The 12653-nt window shown below is 52.9% G+C and overlaps 1 protein-coding gene across 1 annotated transcript in view; it reads left to right on the top strand.

Annotated features, from left to right (window-relative positions):
- The first annotated feature begins 3009 nt into the window (after positions 1-3009).
- The window catches only part of PINX1 (PIN2 (TERF1) interacting telomerase inhibitor 1), a 135636-nt gene continuing 125992 nt past the window's right edge, over positions 3010-12653 (top strand). The window contains 3 exon segments of the mRNA XM_040427170.1: positions 3010-3137; positions 5187-5296; positions 7666-7758. Coding sequence (XP_040283104.1) covers positions 3119-3137; positions 5187-5296; positions 7666-7758 — 222 coding nt within the window. The 5' untranslated portion in view covers positions 3010-3118.

The raw sequence follows: 12653 nt of genomic DNA, 5'->3' as shown, positions 1-12653 counted from the left end.
GATGCTAGGATGCCCGGGAGGGGAGATATACATATCTCCCCACAGAAACCAAATAACGGTACCATGTTTGGACTCTAGTTGTAGCCAGAACCCAGGCGGATCAATTGGGCCTGGAACCATCTTACTGCGACATTCTGGTCTGGGGCTATGAGCCTTAAGGGGTCTTATAGGTCATTTTCTGCCAGCACCAGAGAAAAAGGGGTGGACCCTACCCAAAGGCGGGGAGGGGAGCGGCCAGCTATAGGTCATAAGCCCATGCAAGCCAGCGGGCGGTGTCTTTTGTGAAGGGGGTCACATCGTGCCAATGTGTTTGGAAAGACTGGGAACCAGCTGGCATCACTGCCCCCACGTGACTGCAGCCAAGGACTATTCCACCCTTATCACCCTAAGGAACTTTCATCTACCCGGTAACTGACTTTTGCTCTGCTTAACCCTGTTGTACCTATATCACCTGTATCTGTAACCTCAGACCACTGTATATATTCTCTGTGTATATTGTGTTGTATCTAGTGAGCCCTTAAGGCGATTAAATATATAATTTAATCTTGTGCTATCTTGTATCTCGATCACGAATCCCCACGCCCGAGTTTCAGCCTAGTTATAAGCTACCGCGGGTTGGTTTCTCACCCTATATAATCCCGTTAGCGGACCGGGCTTATATGAAACGAGAAGCTGGTGGCAGATTTCCCGGGCTGAGGCAGCGCTGTTTTCACTGCGGCAGTGAAAAGGTTCTCTCAGCTTGTTGCCTCTCTGTGCCCACGTGGACAGGAGGTGTCTGTGCAAACTGTACCAAGCTGACCATACCTGCTCCTCTGGAGGGCGTAACGTCACGCTTTGGGTAACAAGTGAACATACCGCGTCTCGTGAGCTTGACGTAGGTGACGTCAAGCGGGCCCGAGGGGTGGTATTCGTCACAGTGGGTATCTGCTGTGTAAAGCTGAGTGGACGCCAATTTTTAAAGACCTGACATCCACCATACAGATACGGTTGATGTAATAAAGGGATTAATAACTCGGACAACCCCTTTAGGCCGCTTTCAAAAAGAGTAGGTTTTGTTGCAGAAATTTCTGCGAATGAAAATGAGTTCCATTCATTTGGGGCGGGGAAGCTGCAGAAATCCATGTGGATGCCGCCTAAACAACCCCATTCAGATTCTAAACGCAGTGTGGAAAGTGTCGTTGGTAACATTCATGCCAAATTCACTTAACCCCTTAGTGACCACCAATACGCCTTTTTGTGGCGGTCCCACCAGTCTACTTTGTCTCCTGTGCAGCGGTGAGCAGGGGCTTGGCTCTCACATAATTGCTGATACAGGCTGTTTAAACCCTTACATGTCGCAGGCAATAGCGTCCACAGCATGTAAACTGTTACAGAGGGAGCAGACTTCCTCTGTACCCCATCAACAGTCCATGAATAAGATCGCGGGGTGCTGATGTCTGAGCATTCAGGCCGGGGCCTAGTGAAGGCCCCAGGCATGCCTCTAGCGTGTAACAGCTAGAGTGACTGTCCCTATTAGTGACTGTCAGTATAGCACTGACAGTAAAATGTATTTTAGAAGCAAAGAAAAGACTGCTTGTGGGACTAATGAAAAATGAAAAAAAAAAAAAGTTTTCTTAAGTTTTATTAAGTAAAAAAGTAAATAAAAATAAATTTTTCCATTGGAAAAAAAACCACGCTTTTTAATTGGAAAAAATTGCAAAAATGAAATCTCCACATATTTAGTATTGCCACATCTGTAACGACCCGCGCTATGCAAATATCATGTAATGTACCTTGTACGGTGAATGCTATTAAAAAAAGCCAGAATTGCTGCTTTTTTCTTATTCACCACAAAAAAAATGGAATATAAAGTGATCAAAAAGTGTTATATATCCAAAAAATGATACCAACGAAAACTACAAGGCATCCTGCAAAAATCAAGCCCTCACACAGCTCTGTAGAAAGAAAAATTAAAAAGTTATGGGTCTTGGGATGCGGCGATGCGAAAAGATTTTCATCTTTTTATAAAAAAAGGTTTTTGTCTTGCAAAAATAGAAAAATATGAAAAAACACAACACATATTTGGTATCACTGTAATTGTACTGATCCGGAGAATAAAATGATCATGTTATTTATGCCTAAAAATGAACGCCACAAAATTTATAATGTAAAAACTCAGTGGCAGTTAATAAAAAACTGTTAATAAAAGTTAATCAGTAAGTGATGTGTACCCCAAATTGGCAGCATTAAAAACTACAACTTGTTCCACAAAATAACAAGCCCTCATACAGCTACATAGATGGAAAAATAAAATAAATTATAGCTCTTGCAAGATGACAAATGAAAAAAAATCGCTTGGTCATAAAGGCCCAAAACAAGCTGGCCACTAAGGGGTTAAAGGATTGGCTCCATTTCTCTTCAGTTCACAAATTTTGACCAAACTACACCTCGCAGACCAGGCCTGATTTTCAAATATGAAAAGTGGCAAAAATTGCATAAAGTTTGCGCGTTCCCGTTAGACTTTTATAAAAAGGCTCATTTTCTGTCCAAAGATGAACATATACACATTAATTAAAGTGGGCCATAAAGGGGCATCTGTAGCAGAAACCTTCACTTCTGTCAGGAATTGCTTTGTTTCCATAGAAACAGTGTTAGAAATGGCAGCACACCGCCTCAAGGGCCTCATAGCAACAGTCTGACACTACATTGCCCATAGCAACCAATCAGAGCGCGGCTTTCATTTTCCCACAGCAAGCCAGAAGATGAAAGCTGAACTCTGATTGGTCATGAAGGATAACACTTCCCTCTGCCTCGCCACAAGAGCATGTGCTCGCCGCAGACATGCAGCCACGCCCGGCGTGGCGTCATCGGCCCGCCCTCCCCCCCTGACTGCATCTCCCCCACCTCCCCGGCGCCATCATGTGGAAGATTCTCCGCATTACTAGCCTGTAGGCTTTGAGGGGGGGCGGACTACAACAAAATGGCTCCTGCATTGCGGACAGGATTTTTAACTATAGCACTCGCCTGTAGCTCCTTTTTTTTGTGTGTGTGACCTCACTCTGCTGCGACCGAGCTGAGCTCCACATTGACTGTCAGGAGCACCGAGTTTCCCAATTGTTGAATACCGGTCTGGTGGATCATGGCGATGCTGGCCGAACGTAAGTCTGCTGGTTATACCCCGTGCATTGTACTGCTCCCTGCCGAAGAGTGTTGTGTCCTATGTGTATAAGGACTCCAGACTGATACATTGTAACAAACCCTCTCTGCAGGGGTTTGTTACAGTGTGTCAGCTGCTGCTGATGTGACAGTCTACAGCTATGTACAGGTTTACTGCCTCAAAGGCCGGGTTCACATGGTGCGTTCTACGGCTGCGGTTTTTAATTGCGGCGGATCCCTTCAGTAGGACTATTCCGCCAGCAGTCCTGCCGCGGTTTCTATTCGTGTCTGCTCCTGGCACATTTGGGAAAACCACGTGTAGATAATCCCCGGCCACGTCGAGGGCGGCGCAGACTCCCATTGAAAACGGTGAGAGGCGTGAAATCCGTGGACAGAATCGGTATCCACACCAGTAAGTCGAGCACGTAACTGACCTGGACAGCGCCAAAACAGACCCCATTGGCTGTTATAGGGTCCGTTCTTTTTCCGTATGGAACACCGTTTTTAACCGGTTCTTTGTGTGTTTGGTTTGTCCGTTTTTTGTTTTTTTTACCCCCACGTGGCATCACTACATCATCTGTGAAAACACCAGAATGCCCGCCCAGTGTCTCCTAGCAACGGTCAGTGAAAGAAGGGCCGGACGCGGATGGCGACAGTTTTTTTTTTCACTGACCCGTTGACTTAAACAGGCCAGTCCAGCATTAAAAAAAAAAAAACGGACCAGGATGGCGCATGCTGGGGTTTTCTCTTGACTGATGAGGTGGCCCATTGATGTGAATGGGTCAGGGCCAGAGGTTGCAGTAACACCAGTACAAGCGTCAGGCGCCTGCACAGGCAAATTACTCTCTAAAAAGTCTCATGCGTAGTCCCTGGCTGTGAGTGGCACAGCGCGGGGCCCCAGGAACAGCCAGTCTGATGGGAGGGGGGCACCCTGATGTTACTTGTTGAGGGACACTGGTTGTCACTGTTTGGGGGGCACTCACTGTTAGGGGGACATTGGCTGTCACTAGTGGGGGGCACTCTGGTTCTATTGATGGGGGACACTGGTCATCACTGTTGCGGGGGGCCCTTTGGCTGTCACTATTGGGGGCGCTGACTGAAGCCGGGTTCCTGCTGTAACGGTTGGCTTTGAAGTTAACTCTTGTTGGCCGCTTAACTACCTAGATGCTGTGGTCAGTAGCGACGGTGACATCTAGGCAGCTAGAGGGAGAGGTGCCCCTTCAGCCACCACCGGCCACGGCAGCCGGGGACCTAACAAAAGTCCCCCAGGACTGTCTGTGTAATAGTTGGCCTGTCAGTTGTACAGTGCCCTGTATACCACTGCGTTATAAAAGCCATGTCCCCCAGTGAAAGTAAAAAAATAAATAAACTATAGTTAAAGGTTAATGAAGTTTATTTATTTAAAAAAATATATATATAAAAATGTGTTTTCTAATTTAAAAAGTGGTTTTATTTTGTAGAAGTGTCAGGGGTGTTCACAAACTGGTGCTCCAAGCTCTACAGCCGGCCCCTCGGTGCTCCAACCAGCTAATTGGCATATTATTAAAAATGCAGTTTTTCTGGAACGGTGCATCGAGCTGACATAAAGAAGATGACCTTTTTTTAATCAGCATGATCAACCCTTCCATGCAGTGTGCCTGCTTGAATAGGGTTGATCATGCTGGCAGATGCTCAGGTGAGATCACGTAAGCTGTGGATGAGTTTTTGTATTTTTAATGTTTTTTTCATGCTGGTGGAGAAATCTGCGGTGAATCACAGGCGCAGCAAAGTGGAGGACATTTTCGCAGATCTCCTTCACACGCGGAGGGAAGACCTGGGCCGCGGGTTTAACCCTTTGCAGTGCGGATCTGCAGCCGAATCAGTGCCAAATCAGCCGGGGACTCGTGCGCGTTTTGTCAGATTTTTTTTTTTGTCCCCGCTGAATTTGTGTGAAGGTATCAGGAGTATCTCCATTCATCTGTGGTTGGTCATAGCCTCTTGGCTGTTGATTAACCCTGCGCGTGTCGTTGCCCTCCTTGACTGACATGTCCATCGGTTGCTCTTTCCCGCAGCTCGTAGGAAGCAGAAGTGGTCGGTGGATCCGAGAAACAGCGCGTGGAGCAAAGACGAATCCAAGTTTGGTCAGAAGATGTTGGAGAAGATGGGCTGGTCCAAAGGCAAGGTGAGGCTCTAGATGTCTCCTGGAGTGGTTTGCCTTAGGCCTCATGCACACGACCGTATGTATTTGGCAGTCCGCAAAAAAAACGGATCCGCAAAAAATACATCCGTCTGTGTGCATTCCGTATTTTCCGTATTTTGCAGAACGGAACAGCCGGCTCCTGATAGAACAGTCCTATCCTTTTCCGTAATGCGGACAATAATAGAACATGTTATATTTTTTTTTTGCGGAACGGACATCTCCTTTTTATTTGCGGACCCATTAAAAAGAATAGTTCCGTATACGGAAAAAAAACGGAACGGACACAGAAAGAAAATACATTCGTGTGCATGAGGCCTTGGGGTCCATTCACATGTCCGTAGTGTATTGCGGATCCGCAATACACCCGGCCGCCACCCCCATTGAGCTGCCTATTGTCCGCAAATGCAGACAAGAATAGGACATGTTCTATTTTTCTTTCCGGAGCCATGGACCGGAAGAACAGGGGCGCGCTCCGGAAATGCAAATGCGGACAGCGCACTGTGTGCTGTCCGCATCCATTCCTGCCCCATATAGAATGAATGGGTCCGTACCCGTTCCGCAGAATTGCGGAATGGGTGTGGATACATTCATGGACGTGTGAATGGCCCCTTAAAGGGGTATTCCCACCATAGACCTTTATGATACGTTCTCGGGATATGATAGATGCGGCTCCGGTGGCCACCAATTCCATAGAAGTGAATGCAGGAGCCGCCCTGCCACCTCTTCATTCATTCTTTTCCTGGTGGCTGCTTCCTGGGTGGTCAGGGGTTGGAGGACCCCTGTCCTGGAGAAAGATGTGGCTCCCACCTCTAGGATTCACATTTTTTGTTTTTTAGCTGTATTTTTCTAGTTCCCTTTAACCCACCTGACATGAGGATTGCGACAAGACTGGTTTTTGCAGCTTAGTTTGCTGTTTATTAAAATTCCTAGGTCCTTTTCCATGTCAGTGTTACCGAGTGTTTTACCATTTAGTATGTACGGGTGACTTGCATTATTCCTTCCAATGTGCATAACCTTACATTTATCAGTGTTAACCCTCATCTGCCACTTATCTGCCCAAGCCTCCAGTCTATCCAGATCCCTCTGTAGTAGTATACTGTCCTCTGTAGTATATATATACAGTATACTGTCCTCTTCAGTGTTAATTACTTTACACAGTTTAGTGTAATCTGCGAAAATGTATACTTTACTATGCAAGCCTTCTACAAGATCATTAATAAATATATTGAAGAGAATAGGGCCCAATACTGACCCCTGAGGTACCCCACTAGTGACAGTGACCCAATCTGAGTGTGTACCGTTAATAACCACCCTCTGTTTTCTATCACTGAGCCAGTTACTCACATACAGACATTTTCTCCCAGTCCGAGATATGTGCCCCCCTCACAGTAGTTATGCTCTTTTGCGCCCCCTCACTCTAGTTGTTGCCCCCTTTTTGCAGCTTTATGGCAAAAAAAAACCCCATATGACGCGCTCCCACACTCACATCGCGCTGCTGGCTGTGCTGGAGGCCGATTCCCGGACTTTCATAGCTCCTCCCACAGCCAGCAGCGCCATGTGCGGCCTGCAGAGGGAGCGCCGGAGCTCTGAAGAACAGTGAAGCAGGGAGCGGAGAGGGCTCCCTGCTTCACTCTGAAAACGAACAGCCCGGCAGTGACCAGAACTGCCGGGCCGGGTGAGTGCGCCTCCTCCACTCCTTGCCTCTGCGCCCCCTCATGTTGGAAGAGCGCTCTGACGGGGCCCGGCATTCTCACTGTACTTCATGCCGGGCCCCGTCAGAGCGCTCCCATTACATGTGAGTACAGCGGGCCCCCTCCCCCCGCCTGGCCCGGTTACGCCCCTGGTGCCGCTCCATTATTCTCTGGGACTGCTGGAGATAATTTAGCGCTGTACACGGCAGTCCCACAGAGATGAATGTAGTGGCAGCGTGCGTGTGCGACCGCCGCCACATTCATATGGGGGTGCAGACAGGACCCCTGTTCTTGCCATCAATGGACCGAAAACGGTAATTACACTGCGCCGCCGCTGTAATCTAAACGCTGTGCAGGTAAACAAACCAGCTGACCGGTGGTGGTCCCAGGAGTCAGACCCCCTTCTGAGGGTAGGTCATCAATATTGTGATCCCATGATTTCCTGTGGGAGTAATTGGGCCACCTGATGCATCAGTTGTGACGTCAGCTGGACAGAAATACATTGCCTGCTATAGATGAACCTATTGTATTCGACGCAGCTGACATATCTGATCTTTATGTTCTCATCTGTACATGACACCTGCAGTAGAAGAACTTTCCCTCGAAGCCGCTGCCCCTCTACTGCTGAAGGTGATGACGTCTCCTTCTCTTGTTTTGTAGGGACTCGGTGCTCAGGAACAGGGATCCACCGAACACGTCAAAGTCCAGTTGAAGAACAACACCCTGGGGCTCGGAGTGTCCACCAACCACGAGGTACTGACCCTGGAGGAGCCTGTATGGGGGGAGCATGTATGACCGGATCAGTATGTCTGTAGTTAGAGGGCTCCAGGTTTCAGTCATCTCCGGGCTAAACCGTCTCCACGCCAAGCTGCACTGGTACATTGTAACAAACTATCAGGGCAGGAGAGCGATTTATGCTGATGTGTTTAGCTCACAGGTGGCTAGACTCAATACAATGGTAGCAAACCCTCAGCTTTGAGAAGCATTAGGCCTCATGCACATGACAGTGAAAAATGGCCGTGTGACAACCATTTAAAGGGAACCTGTCACCGGGATTTTGGGTATAGAGCTGAGGACATGGGTTGCTAGATGGCCACTAGCACATCCGCAATATCCAGCCATCTAGCAACCCATGTCCTCAGCTCTATACCCAAAATCCCGGTGACGGGTTCCCTTTAATGAACGGCCATCACACGGTCATTTTTAGCACCGGTGAAAGTCTATGGGGCTATTGACATGACTGTTCTTTTAACGGCCAGTGAATAGCGTCCGTCCAAAAATAGGCCACGACCTGTTTTTGGCTGTTTCCACGGACAGACGGGCACGAATGAAAGCAATGGAAGCATTTTTAACGGCCGCTCAGACAGGAGTGCACCCGTCTTAAGTTACTCTTAACGGCTGTTAAAAACGTAAGCACGCACTATGACCCGACGCTGTGTGACGTCAGGATTCAGTGCAGCGTGCGGGAAAGAAGAGTAAGGAGCTGAGGAAGGGAAGGTAAGTATTTTATTTCACTGGCGCTGGGGGAGTGGGGACATGGAGGGGCTGCTCTGATGACACTGGGGGACATGGAGGGGCTGCTCTGATGACACTGGGGGACATGGAGGGGCTGCTCTGATGACACTGGGGGACATGGAGGGGCTGCTCTGATGACACTGGGGGACATGGAGGGGCTGCTCTGATGACACTGGGGGACATGGAGGGGCTGCTCTGATGACACTGGGGGACATGGAGGGGCTGCTCTGATGACACTGGGGGACATGGAGGGGCTGCTCTGATGGCACTGGGGGAGTAGGAGACATGGAGGGGCTGATCTGATGGCACTGGGGGAGTGGGGACATGGAGGGGCTGATCTGATGGCATTGGGGGAGTGGGGGACATGGAGGGGCTGATCTGATGACACTGGGGGACATGGAGGGGCTGATCATATGGCATTGGGGGAGTGGGGACATGGAGGGGCTGATCTGATGGCATTGGGGGAGTGGGGACATGGAGGGGCTGATCTGATGGCATTGGGGGAGTGGGGACATGGAGGGGCTGATCTGATGGCACTGGGGGAGTGGGGACATGGAGGGGCTGATCTGATGGCATTGGGGGAGTGGGGACATGGAGGGGCTTATCTGATGACACTGGGGGAGCGGGGGACATGGAGGGGCTGATCTGATGGCACTGGGGGAGTGGGGGACATGGAGGGGCTGATCTGATGGCACTGGGGGAGTGGGGGACATGGAGGGGCTGATCTGATGGCACTGGGGGAGTGGGGGACATGGAGGGGCTGATCTGATGGCACTGGGGCAGTGGGGGACATGGAGGGGCTGATCTGATGGCACTGGGGGAGTGGGGACATGGAGGGGCTGATCTGATGGTACTGGGGGACATGGAGGGGCTGATCTGATGGTACTGGGGGAGTGGGGGACATGGAGGGGCTGATCTGATGGCACTGGGGGAGTGGGGACATGGAGGGGCTGATCTGATGGTACTGGGGGAGTGGGGACATGGAGGGGCTGATCTGATGGTACTGGGGGACATGGAGGGGCTGATCCTATGGTACTGGGGGAGTGGGGGACATGGAGGGGCTGATCTGATGGTACTGGGGGACATGGAGGGGCTGATCTGATGGTACTGAGGGAGTGGGGGACATGGAGGGGCTGATCTGATGGTACTGGGGGAGTGGGGGACATGGAGGGGCTGATCTGATGGCACTGGGGGAGTGGGGACATGGAGGGGCTGATCTGATGGTACTGGGGGAGTGGGGGACATGGAGGGGCTGATCTGATGGTACTGAGGGAGTGGGGGACATGGAGGGGCTGATCTGATGGTACTGGGGGAGTGGGGGACATGGAGGGGCTGATCTGATGGCACTGGGGGAGTGGGGACATGGAGGAGCTGATCTGATGGTACTGGGGGAGTGGGGGACATGGAGGGGCTGATCTGATGGTACTGGGGGAGTGGGGGACATGGAGGGGCTGATCTGATGGTACTGGGGGAGTGGGGGACATGGAGGGGCTGATCTGATGGCACTGGGGGAGTGGGGACATGGAGGGGCTGATCTGATGGCATTGGGGGTGTGGGGGACATGGAGGGGCTGATCTGATGGCACTGGGGGTGTGGGGGACATGGAGGGGCTGATCCTATGGTACTGGGGGAGTGGGGACATGGAGGGGCTGATCTGATGGTACTGGGGGACATGGAGGGGCTGATCCTATGGTACTGGGGGAGTGGGGGACATAGAGGGGCTGATCTGATGGTACTGGGGGACATGGAGGGGCTGATCTGATGGTACTGGGGGACATGGAGGGGCTGATCTGATGGTACTGGGGGACATGGAGGGGCTGATCTGATGGTACTGGGGGAGTGGGGGACATGGAGGGGCTGATCTGATGGCACTGGGGGAGTGGGGGACATGGAGGGGCTAATCTGATGGTACTGGGGGACATGGAGGGGCTGATCTGATGGTACTGGGGGACATGGAGGGGCTGATCCTATGGTACTGGGGGAGTGGGGGACATGGAGGGGCTGATCTGATGGTACTGGGGACATGGAGGGGCTGATCTGATGGTACTGGGGGACATGGAGGGGCTGATCCTATGGTACTGGGGGAGTGGGAGACATGGAGGGGCTGATCTGATGGCACTGGGGGGAGTGGGGACATGGGGGGGCTGATCTGATGGTACTGGGGGACATGGAGGGGCTGGTCTGATGGTACTGGGGGACATGGAGGGGCTGATCTGATGGTACTGGGGGACATGGAGGGGCTGATCTGATGGTACTGGGGGACATGGAGGGGCTGATCTGATGGTACTGGGGGACATGGAGGGGCTGATCTGATGGCACTGGGGGAGTGGGGACATGGAGGGGCTGATCTGATGCACTGGGGAGTGGGGACATTGAGGGGCTGATCTGATGGCACTGGGGGAGTGGGGACATGGAGGGGCTGATCTGATGGTACTGGGGGACATGGAGGGGCTGATCTGATGGCACTGGGGGGAGCGGGGGACATGGAGGGGCTGATCTGATGGTACTGGGGGAGCGGGGGACATGGAGGGGCTGATCTGATGGTACTGGGGGAGCGGGGGACATGGAGGGGCTGATCTGATGGTACTGGGGGAGCGGGGGACATGGAGGGGCTGATCTGATGGTACTGGGGGAGCGGGGGACATGGAGGGGCTGATCTGATGGTACTGGGGGAGTGGGGGACATGGAGGGGCTGATCTGATGGTACTGGGGGAGTGGGGGACATGGAGGGGCTGATCTGATGGTACTGGGGGAGTGGGGGACATGGAGGGGCTGATCTGATGGTACTGGGGGAGTGGGGGACATGGAGGGGCTGATCTGATGGTACTGGGGGAGTGGGGGACATGGAGGGGCTGATCTGATGGTACTGGGGAGTGGGGGACATGGAGGGGCTGATCTGATGGTACTGGGGGAGTGGGGGACATGGAGGGGCTGATCTGATGGTACTGGGGGAGTGGGGGACATGGAGGGGCTGATCTGATGGCACTGGGGAGTGGGGGACATGGAGGGGCTGATCTGATGGTACTGGGGGATTGGGGGACATGGAGGGGCTGATCTGATGGCACTGGGGGAGTGGGGGGCATGGAGGGGCTGATCTGATGGCACTGGGGGGAGTGGGGGACATGGAGGGGCTGATCTGATGGCACTGGGGGAGTGGGGGACATGGAGGGGCTGATCTGATGGCACTGGGGGAGTGGGGGACATGGAGGGGCTGATCTGATGGCACTGGGGGAGTGGGGGACATGGAGGGGCTGATCTGATGGCACTGGGGGAGTGGGGGACATGGAGGGGCTGATCTGATGGCACTGGGGGAGTGGGGGACATGGAGGGGCTGATCTGATGGCACTGGGGGAGTGGGGGACATGGAGGGGCTGATCTGATGGCACTGGGGGAGTGGGGGACATGAGGGGCTGATCTGATGGCACTGGGGGAGTGGGGGACATGGAGGGGCTGATCTGATGGCACTGGGGGAGTGGGGGACATGGAGGGGCTGATCTGATGGCACTGGGGGAGTGGGGGACATGGAGGGGCTGATCTGATGGCACTGGGGGAGTGGGGGACATGGAGGGGCTGATCTGATGGCACTGGGGGGAGTGGGGGACATGGAGGGGCTGATCTGATGGCACTGGGGGAGTGGGGGACATGGAGGGGCTGATCTGATGGCACTGGGGGAGTGGGGGACATGGAGGGGCTGATCTGATGGCACTGGGGGAGTGGGGGACATGGAGGGGCTGATCTGATGGCACTGGGGGAGTGGGGGACATGGAGGGGCTGATCTGATGGCACTGGGGGAGTGGGGGACATGGAGGGGCTGATCTGATGGCACTGGGGGAGTGGGGGACATGGAGGGGCTGATCTGATGGCACTGGGGGAGTGGGGGACATGGAGGGGCTGATCTGATGGCACTGGGGGAGTGGGGGACATGGAGGGGCTGATCTGATGGCACTGGGGGAGTGGGGGACATGGAGGGGCTGATCTGATGGCACTGGGGGAGTGGGGACATGGAGGGGCTGATCTGATGGCACTGGGGGAGTGGGGGACATGGAGGGGCTGATCTGATGGCACTGGGGGAGTGGGGGACATGGAGGGGCTGATCTGATGGCACTGGGGGAGTGGGGGACATGGAGGGGCTG

The sequence above is a fragment of the Bufo bufo genome, chromosome 4 (assembly GCF_905171765.1).
Source record: "Bufo bufo chromosome 4, aBufBuf1.1, whole genome shotgun sequence".
Lineage (NCBI taxonomy): Eukaryota > Metazoa > Chordata > Amphibia > Anura > Bufonidae > Bufo > Bufo bufo.
This window is presented reverse-complemented; position numbering and strand designations above follow the sequence as displayed.